The sequence below is a fragment of the Taeniopygia guttata genome, chromosome 2 (assembly GCF_048771995.1).
Source record: "Taeniopygia guttata chromosome 2, bTaeGut7.mat, whole genome shotgun sequence".
Lineage (NCBI taxonomy): Eukaryota > Metazoa > Chordata > Aves > Passeriformes > Estrildidae > Taeniopygia > Taeniopygia guttata.
The window spans coordinates 117,401,956-117,412,587 of record NC_133026.1 but is presented as its reverse complement, the minus strand read 5'-3'; the positions used below and the strand labels follow the sequence as shown (position 1 = coordinate 117,412,587).

General features: G+C 39.6%; 1 protein-coding gene across 3 annotated transcripts in view; it reads right to left on the bottom strand.

Annotated features, from left to right (window-relative positions):
* The window catches only part of TRIM55 (tripartite motif containing 55), a 36,097-nt gene that overhangs the window by 18,608 nt on the left and 6,857 nt on the right, over window positions 1-10,632 (bottom strand). For all 3 annotated transcript variants that reach the window (XM_072924703.1, XM_072924704.1, XM_030266276.4), the window contains exons 3-8: window positions 8,350-8,515; window positions 6,549-6,644; window positions 2,492-2,725; window positions 1,366-1,388; window positions 1,147-1,271; window positions 125-345 (exon numbers count right to left, since the gene is read on the bottom strand). In XM_072924703.1, the coding sequence (XP_072780804.1) occupies window positions 125-345; window positions 1,147-1,271; window positions 1,366-1,388; window positions 2,492-2,725; window positions 6,549-6,644; window positions 8,350-8,515 (865 nt within the window). The remainder of the gene's footprint in view (window positions 1-124; window positions 346-1,146; window positions 1,272-1,365; window positions 1,389-2,491; window positions 2,726-6,548; window positions 6,645-8,349; window positions 8,516-10,632) is intronic.

The window sequence follows — 10,632 nt, the reverse complement described above, 5'->3', positions numbered from 1 at the left end:
TACATTGACTCCCTTAGCCCTGCTCCTGAGTTATGATGCCCACAGGACACAAGGCAGCATTTTCTGGCTCTGCCAGGTGCACTCAGCAAAGCTGGCAGGGCAGTGGGGCAGCAGAGACATTTACCTGACCAGCTGGAGCAGCCAGCACTGGCGCTGGAGTGGGTTCAGTCAGGGGCTCTCCCCCTGCACTCTGTGCTTCAGGGTCCTGCTGAGGTGGCTGTGGTGCTCCCTCTGACCCTTCTTCTTCCACCTCTTCCTCCTCTTCTTCCTCTCCTGATGACTCTGTGTGGACTTCACCCAAGCCTTCACCATCCTCTGTCTCCTCCTCTTCTTCTTCCTCCTCCTCTGATAGGACATGTGTAAAAGAACAGGTTGAGCACCATGTGAAGATAGCTTCAGTCTTTAGGTAATTAAAAAGCCATTTGCAATTGCACGGCAAAGTCACTGACAATCTTCTGCCTGGCAGAGAGGGTGTTGGTGAGGAGCCTGCTCTCACCAGCCATGGAGCTGCCAGCAGGAGCTCTGGGGCAAGGAAGATACTGAACACAAATTCTGGTTAAAATCTTAAGCTGTCCCTTTCCATGGGAAGGAGGACAGAAATTCTGGTCAATGCAGTTATCCTCTTGAGGGATGTGCAGCACAGCCCTGCACGTTTTGGGGAGAGGCTACAATCTGGCACAATCTGTCATGAAAAAAGTCCTTCTTCCAAGGAAGGTATGCTTGTTTTAATGCCATTGAAGCTGTCCTCATAATTCTTTACCGCGTCAGTGCTTTGCAAATGCATGACTGGAAGTTTGAGATACCAACGTGCCTAAACCAGACTGTCAAACTTGGTCAAACCATTCTTTTTGTGCCATCTGACAAATCCTGTGGTCTGCAGTGGTGGCTCAGGTTGTTTCCAGAGGAAGGCCCCTAGCACTGTATTTTCTTGAGTATAATCACACTAGTTATCCCAAAAAATGTGCAGGGCCATCCTAGCACTCCAGAGAAATAAACCTAGATTTGATTATAATTGATTCATAATGCTCTGGTTACATTTTGGCATAGAGAGAAATATCCGATTTGAGGTTTCCTACTCAGTATCATCATGTGAATCGCACACAGCTGCTATATAAGAAAGAAATTTTGGTGAAATAAATTACATACCTCTGTCAAAATCAATTTCTCGTATTATTTTTTCTTCTCTACTGAGGTTCACTGTGAATTGGTTCATATTTTCATACCCATCCTCTATTTTTTCCATTTGAAATCCTTTAGAAGCTTCAGTAATTCTAAAATAGAGATTGGTTATTGGCATTGGATTTTAAGATAAATTTATAAATTGTAAGTGATTGTAAAAAACAGGTCTCAAGTTGAAATACTCACTTTTGTAGCAATGTTTTGGCATTCTGTGGAAACAAAAAAAGAAATTATTCTTAAATGATTCAATTTTTTCAGAGAATTTATGCATTGAGAAATAAGTCTTAGAGTGGCAGCTTTTAAAAGTACTAATAATGATTTCATAAGTGACAGCCATGACATCTAGGAATGAGAAGAAATTTGAACAGTAATTAGTATAAAGCTGAGTAAACCTTTTAGTTCTTCAAAGATGTTTTAATTAAAATGGGAATATAATGGGAAATATGCACAGTTGGTAGAAAAAACTCAAATGGAAAAATTTATTCTCTTTTTTTTGGTTGTGTTGGTGGTGAAAAGCATTTGGTCTGTTACCCTCTTTAGTTACAGTAATTACATCTTTGACTATCCATATATATCTCCAAGGGCATCCTTTTGGAGAGATAAAATTCTATTTGTCTCGGAAGGATATTGTACTCTTCAAAGGCAATTATTTGATTAAGTGTTGGTTGTTTTATTTTGGTTTTGTTTGTGGTTTTTTTTGTATGTTTGTTTTGTTTTGTTTTGTTTGGTAGAAAATGCCCTTCCAGCCTTTAATAAAGAGGAATTATAAGATTGCATGACAGAAATTCTACACCAATGGATTAATTGGATAGTCTGCTAATGTTTCCCTACTCATCTCTCTTGAATTTACAGTAAGAAAACAAAAATTTAAAAAAAATAGGTAAAGGTACCAAAATGTTGCTTAGCACATAAATTATTGAAAAGTTAATAATTTTGTCAATTTACAAGAGAAACCTATAATTCCCTGAAGTTCATGAACACATGAACATATTGTGCCACCATGGTATTGGTAGGAAAATAAAGATTACATGAAAAATGTTTGGTTTCCTGTTTCTTCTAAGGGCACTAGAAATTCATACACAGGATAGTATATTTTGGTGCAAACAGCAAATACTCATGTTCTTGATTTGGATATTATTCTCAAGAACAGCAGTGATTTGTCTGAGCTGATTCAGGTGTTTAAAAAATGAGTTTGTATACATGTTCACTTGAAGACAAACAAACTCTGAATGGGCCTATAATTGAGAAATGCTTAAATAATATTTCAGTAAACCCATTATTCTTTTTCTATCTCTATTTATAGATTTTATACCTGCAAAAACACAGCCATTTCTGGTTCTTCCATGAACTGAATTCCTGATTCAACCAGTTTTGACACAGCTTCCAAGTGATCTGCATACTTCTTCATCAGGGAGCGGACGTGTTCCAGTTTCTCCTCTTGGGTTCTAGTGATTATTTGTGTCATCTCATTTTTTCTTTCTTCCAGTACAGAATAGAGATAATCAAATTTTTCACACAACTGTTCTTTCTGTCGTCTGCAGCATTCCTGTGAATCATTTGGTTTATGTTAAACATGTTATGCTGTTAAAAGGGTTTCTATTTTTACAGTTACTTGGAAGCATTTTCATCAAAGAAATTCCTTTTTCTGAACAGCGCAAAGGATTCTGAATGACCCCAGAGACTTTTATAATTTTCAAAGTGCAAGCTGTTGGAACAAAAGTTTAAAAACTCTTCTCAAACTCTGAGTTTCAAGCCACTGAAAGCCCCCAAACAGGTTATTGTATAACTTGTGAGTCTGCTAAAAAAAGTAAAAAGGTATTTATGATGTCTGTAGTGATACATCAAAGTCTGGAGAAAAAGTAAAAGCTCCCACAGTATTAGCAGCTGGGTCCATTTGCGTGAACAGAATGGTTTTAAAAGGAATGGGCATCTCAAACAGCTCTGGAGAATTTTCTTTTTCTGCCAGAGTACCTGGAACAATCCTGGCTGGGCTTGATTTTCATATACGCCCTCTTAGACTCTATTTGGACAAGAAGTGTCCATTATATTCCATTTACTGTGCACTGAATGAGGTAGAGGTTCTGCAAAGAAAATGGTGTGTGACAGAAGCACAGAGACAAGAAGGGGGAATGAGATTCCAACCATATGTTCAGGCACTGATTTTCACATAGTTTCTTAAGACACTTCTAGTGTCCCTCCAACCAGACAGCAGCATCTTTTACCGAGTTAGGAGGATGGGTTTGATGACTGCTGCATTGAAAAGACATCGCTAAAGAACAGACTGCACTTGTAAAGGAGGATTTATGGGGAGGAAACGGGGGACAGATTATATATAAAGTCTGAGGTGTACCAAATAGAAACACTTGAGTTATCTGTGTTGATATGACTTTATTGTGGTTAGACCTGGTTGTGGATGGTGGTGATTATTTAAATCTCTCTGCTAGAAACTGAGGCTGAATTGATTCCTCACCTTTTTCCCTTGAGGCATAACACTGAGATTCTGGCAGCACAGGATTAGTAACAGTCCCACAGAACTTTTGGTAGTGATAAGACTTACTATTCACAGCACTTGGCCAGAGAGAATCCCCCTTTTTTCTTGACTTCCAGCCAGAGCTCATTCCTATGAGTGGTGATAGTCTGCTCTGTATCATTCAAAGGAGAAAGCCTTTCAAAGATCCACCTTTGGCTAAAAATCACTGTCTACATGAGGGTGGAGAGGGGATTGAATGCACATCTTGATGCATTGACCCAAGTATCCACCTCTGCTTCCCAGTGAGGAGGGCTAGACTAAACAGGCACTCCTTGCAGGGGGTGCAGGTCCTGCCCTTCTGTGAGTCCTTGACACTTCCCAGAAATTCCTGATTAATGCAATTACAGGGTGGGGTTAAGGAAGTTTTCAAACCAAGTGGATCATGTTTTCTGAGTGTCCTTCTATGTTCAGACCTCAAATAACCTCCTCTCACTCCTATCCTAGCTTCTCCACATGAGATGTTCAGATCACTTGTAAAATAACCTTAATTTCAAGACAGGTGTGTGCTATCTTTGTCATTTGACACAGGACAAGTGTTAGGGGAAGAAGAGCAAGCGAGTGATAGCAGGGTGCTCTGAGAGACCCTTCCCTGTCTTTAAGCACTAATAGATAATATTTCCTGCCAGCAGATATTACAGAGTTGTAAATCTCATGAGTGAGAGTGCAAAACAGGTTTCTAACTGCAAATGCTGAAATATTCTCTTTCTGCATAAAAAGTTCCCATATGAAGCCTCTGCCTGATGGAATTACTCTAATCAGATTCTGTGTAATGAAAGAGGTTAACAAATACATGACTTTGCATTCTAAAAAGTTCTCAGCCTTTTTGTTTTTTAAAGCACAGCTACATCAAAAAGAAAGGAGTCCTTGCTACTGACAATGAATCTCACTGCCTGTTCCAAAGGACCTGTTTGACTGGCCTATGCTCTTAGCTTTTGAAAAAACACTATAATTTTTCCTTTGTTATTAGACTCATTTATAGAGCTAAACAGAACCTAATTATTGATTATAGTTTTCCGGTATTTAGCATTTTATATTCCTTTCTCAATTTTAAGTATAATATGTGAATTAGGTCAACTTTTCAATAGTTAAAAGCTGTACGAGTATTTTTTTGCTTTTCTGATTTTTAAGGTTGGACAGGAGCAGTGGCTAAATGTAGAATTGTAGGCTATTACTTATTCCAGCTAAAAGTAAAATGATGTATTTTCTGCTAAAGCAGATTTTTATTGTTCTCTGCAAAGTGTTAAGCAGAAAGAAGAGACAATCTTGGATTGTGTTATTTCCATGTGTAAATATTTCTGAGTTCCAGCTGTAGTCTCTTGTCTTCAAGGATAAACTGATGTCAATTCAGACAAAGCTCTTGCAGAGTAGGAAATGTGATTTGCTTGAAATGTAACATGGAAATACCAAGGTAAACTCTAAGATCTGTTTTCTGCAGTCTTTGACTTTAAAGGTGAAAAGCCTGATAAAACATCAGAAGGTAAAATGGCTGCATTTTCTTTGGGCTTTGACTTTAAAGGCTAGATTTTAAACTGAGTGGATCACTCTGAGGAAGCTAGTTACAGAAACTATTGTGATTTTTTAGGTATTTTTAACACAATGTTTTCTCCATACTTCAGATGAGGTGTTTGAAGATTTGTTTCTGGTTAAGCTAGTTCAACTTAAAGGAGTGTAAGCTTTTGCTTTTGTATAATTCAAATTTCTACAGTTAACCTACTTGAAAGGCTTGTTTCTGTCTGCAAAGTCCTGATAGCAGCCAGTTTCCTCCTTGCTGCGTGAAGACTTCCCAACTATAAAGTTCTGACTACCATTAATGTGCTCTCTCTTTTACTTGGGCCAGTGGGTTTGTGTTCTTTGGAACAAACTCAGACATGTTCTGTTCCTTCTTGCTTGGAATTGTGTGCATAGATTGTATAATTGTTTATTCTTACTAACTAGAATCTGTACATCTTGGATCAACTTATTTTTCCTTACCATTTCTCCTTTCTGTTCCAGCTCTGAAGGGTCAATATAATTCTAATTGGGCTGAGGGGGATGCAACTCCTTCACTAGATGCTTCATCAAATTCTGATCACAAAATCAATTTATATGAACTCCTTTCAGCCTGCTGTTCTGTGATGCTCAGATTGGTCAAAGTTGATGTTTATCTTTGCTTTGCTGATGTAAAGCTCTCAGAGGAAGTGAAAGCCACTTCTGCTATTGAGTAACACAAAACTAATTCCAGCTCTTCCAGAGTGAGGCCTTCACCAGAAAGTCCAGTAAGAACCCAAGTTCTTCTCTCCCATGAGCAACAAAACAAGACTCCTTAAAGGACATCATATTAAAACACTACTTCTGTGCAGAAGGCAAAGCAACCAAATACAGAACAAATACTGACATACCTGTGAACCATGCTGTGCCTACCCTGTAGCTGAAACTCTAAGGCTCTGTTCACTGGATCTGTCAGGCTTCAGACTAACTGAAAGGTCTTAGATGTAAATCTAAGAATCTGATCTTAGATGTTAAATGATCTGGGAGTTGATGGCATTTTGGTGGATCTGCTTTTAACTTCAGTGAGATCCTATTCCACTATGAATATTGAGCAAGACTTGCTGATGTGGATTATCCTTAGTCTTTATTCCCCACCATATAGCAAATGTCAGAGGTCCTGAGCAGGATGAACCCTTTGGCTGAGGCAGTACATCTTGATAATGTACAAAGCCACAAGTAATGGTTTAGTGAAACAATGTGGGAATGCATTTGGGTAAAGTGAGGTCTGTTGAAGAATGGTCATTTCATTACCAGAAGTTTAAGAGATGCAATGTCACACTGAAATAACTGCATTTAAAGAGGTGGCACCTACCTCAACTGTCTTGCAGGTCTCCTCCAGCTGTGTGACAATCCCTTGCATTCTGTCATTGCTCCCCACCAGAACTGCAATGCCATCACTCAGCTCAGACTAGACAGTAAAGGAGAGCAAACAGTGTTAGCTGCTGTCACACTTCAGGGTGACACATCTAACAGTGGGGAACAGGGGACAGATAAGCCATACCCAGGATATTACTTTATCTTTGCACAAGAACTGAGAAAAATTGGAGCTTTGTGTGTCCACAAGATACTTGCTTGAATTTTGACATTTTTTTCCTCCCTCAACACACTATGAAAGCATTGACATTTTGGAAATTTTAATGGAAAAGAAACTGTGGATTGGAAAGCAGGAAGCACTTTGTTCTAGGAAGTTCTTTTAGATGCTTTTGTCTGAAGTGCTGTTTCAACAGGCCCCAAATATTTCCTTTGCATTTGTTGAGGGAAAAGACTTGTGAAGGGTTGCTTTTTTAGTGCCTGGGTTTAGCCTCAGCACTGTGGTATTTCCCTGAGGACTGTGGCTCTTGGCTTTGGAATAGAGAAGACATGGCCTATGGACCTGGAGGGACCAAGGTGTTACAGAGTGTCTGGCATGCAAGCAGTGGGGTTGGGGTTGTGGTGAGAGGAGACAGGAGAAAAGGAGGAGAAGGAGGTAGAGGCTGAGCCACTGGCATGAGGGAAATGAGTGGAGGAAGAAAATAAACTGAGTGTGTGGATGGAGAAGGTTGTGAGGTATCTCTAAGAGAGACAAAGAAGCCAGTCCTAGGGAACTTGGGGAAGGTGCTGGGGAGAGCAAGGGGCCCTTGGCACCGCACTGTAATAAAAGAGACAACTGTGTTCATGGCCTCCACAGCTCTGTACAGGATCCTTTGAGGCCTTCACTGCTCTATAAAGGCTCCTTTGAAGAATGCATCTTGCAGCCTCCAGGTTATGCCTCTCATCTTGGGCATGACAGCCTCTTTCCATGGGCTCTCTGGAAAGGAAGACACAGCTTGCAAATCTCCATGCAAAATTAGTGATTGGGGGCATGGATTCAGTCCAAAAAAACTTCTCCTTCTCCCATCTTTTTTTTTGATTGAAAAGGATGGTTTTAACTCCTTTCCTAAAGTAACTCCTCATTTGTAGTTTACATGCACACATGCATCTGTGTGACAAAGTTGGAGGCTGGGATTGCAAACTTGGCCTCTCTGATTGCTTGCCCCACTGGGGCCCTCCAGAAAAATGAGCTGTTTATCTCAGGAGGATAACCCAGTGAGTCAGGTTTTAAATTAACACTGTATTAAAAATAAACAAGTCTTTTATTTGTGACAGCAAGGGCAGAAGATGTTAGGTACATCCTGTGCTGCCAACTATTGAATATTCCTTCATTCACTTGCAGGAGGAGGTTTTTCACTTAACTTTTCCTAAAGATGACATGCTTAAATGTAAAAGTGTCTGACAGATAACTATTTGATTTGAAATGGTCTGTTCTCCTTCCAGTTCTTAGTGCTGGAAATACCACTTGTTTGTCTGATCTAAAAGAACTGCAAAAAAGGGATTAGGAACTCAAAAGAGAAATCTGCAGCTCCACATCAAAATTGGGACAAATTGTAGTATCTTTTTGTGTGATCTCTCATAAATATATTTTCCTGTGTTCCTAAACAGTTTCTACAGATTTATAAGAGCCTTTCAGTCACACACACGAGTGGCAAAAGCAACCCCAGAGCCTTTTGGAAAATCTTGGAAGGTCATGGGAATACTTTCTTGCTGATGGTTGTGTCAATTTCTTCAAGTACTTTGAGAAACAAAAGGATATTTACCTTCTGTTGCTGGTAAACATTTGTGAGAGGAGCAACCTGACAGTCTTTGTGAGCACCAAAGATTTTGCACAAGGAGCAGGTGGGCATTTCACAGTTCAAACAATAAATATTAATTCTCTCATCTTCATGCTCTTCGCACATTGGCTGATCACACTTCCTTTCAGGTCTGCAAAAGAAAACATTTGTTTAAAACAAAGATGGTGCTCATGATACCACCACTTAGAGTGTTAGCAAGAAATATGGTACATTTGTATAGCACCATCCAAGACTGACTGAATATGCAGTGTAGACTTAAACCTGCCACATGGGATGACTAAAGAGACAATGGTACAGCTTAATACAGCTCAAATGACACAATATGATGTGATGACAATACAGCAACATGACTTCATATGGGAATTCCCATATGAATGAGGAATGTGATTGGGAATGTGACGGAACGCTTGCTCATATTTCAAAATTCAAATAACCTCACTAAGCCTGGACTCAGACTACTCATGTATTTTAATTAGCATGTTATCTAACATCTGTCTGAAATATGAAACATATGTAATTTCTTTGTGGTTCATCATGCAAATTGTTGTGCACTTAATGCAGCAAAGCTGTTATGGGGGAGACTGACTCAATGCAAGAGTTGAAGATACTGATGTACCTTTGGGCCTCCAAATCTCTGATGCTGAGCTTTGTGAGGCCCTGGTCAGGACTGTCAATATCAAAGAGCACTGGGTCCTTACAGCCTTTACATTAGGCCACCAACCAAAACAAAGGGTCACACAAATTGATTTCAGCCAGTTGGCACATGTCTAACTTTACAGCATGAAATGTTTTAGCAGTAGTTAGTTCATCTGTACCCAGCAGAAAGGGCGTAGGCTACACAAGTGCTCTTCTTCTGTGCTAAGCCAGGAACTGTCGCCACATTATAGCTAAGTCTGATCTTCTCTTCACCAAAACCATTTGGCTGTATGCACATAAGTCTGCACAACCTGCTATCTTAGGATAATTTAGTTGTAGCTTCCTTCAGATGAGCCACTTAACCAACATTCCCAGTGCAAGTGACAGCTCTGGTCTGGTGCGTGTGGGCAGGGTGGTGCTTTCCTGAGCCCACACATCAGGCTTAGCACCCTGAGCACATCTGTGGCAAACACATGAGTGTGTAAGGATGTGGTACAGAAGACGGGGACCAGTAAACTGATGGAAAAAGTGTGTCTGGGACTGAAGCCTTCAAAAGTCACCACTGTTACTCTGGCAATGTTAAATATTTTCAGCAGAAACCGTTATTCCCTTCTGCTACTGTTTTGAAAGATAACTATGACTTACCTGTAGAAAGTGGAACAATGGCATAATATAAATATTTTTTCCATCATTAGAAACTATGGAATTTAATGGAATTACATGGGAACCTTTTTAAAAGCATTTCTATGGAACTCGATAGGAAGGAGGCAACCAGCCATTCTATTAAAATGTATGGAAAAAAAATTATTATTTTATACTATGCTACAATAGAGTTTTTTCCCTAACATTTGGTAGAGTGGATACGGCATTTATTTTTTAATTACAAAGTACAGATTTTCTCTTCTGAAGGCAATGGAATAAGATCAGTTGGATGCATTAGAAAAAAAAATCTAGCAAGAAACAAAATGTCTCACACATTTGTGGGTTTTTTTTTAATTCAAGAGCGCCCTGGTATTTAAAGGGTTCATAAGGAAAATCTGTAATCTGCCATATAACATGATATACCAGAATAAAACAAGACAAACACTTCTGAAGAAAGACTGTGTTATATGGATCAGACCTCCAGCATTCATTAACACAAGGCACTTTGTCAAATCGAGCCGTTTCAATGTTAGTTGAAAGAGGTGTGTCTCCTCCCTAAAAAATGCTTTACATTGTTTGTAGCTTACTGCAAACAGCCCCTAATATATTCATGTCATAGTGCACCAGTGGGAGGGCCCATGTGTGAGTGCAATACAATGAATTTCAAAGTGATTAATTAAGCCTGAGATAGCAGCTCTTCCTGCAAATATTTACAAGATCAGAGCCAGAAACTACTAGAATTTTATTGGACACTGGAACGGTGCCACTTGCATGAAAGACACATTACATAGTGCAAAAAGGTGACGGTGTCAAGCAAGTTCAGCCAGAAGCAGCCAACCCTCAAAGGTGCCGCAAAGAGCTGGAAGCAACCTGGCAGAACTCCCTGAACTAGTGAGGCCCTGAAGTGTCAGAAGACTAGAAATAAACAGATTTACTGTCTCCTTCTCAGGCAGTGCAAAAGGAGAGATT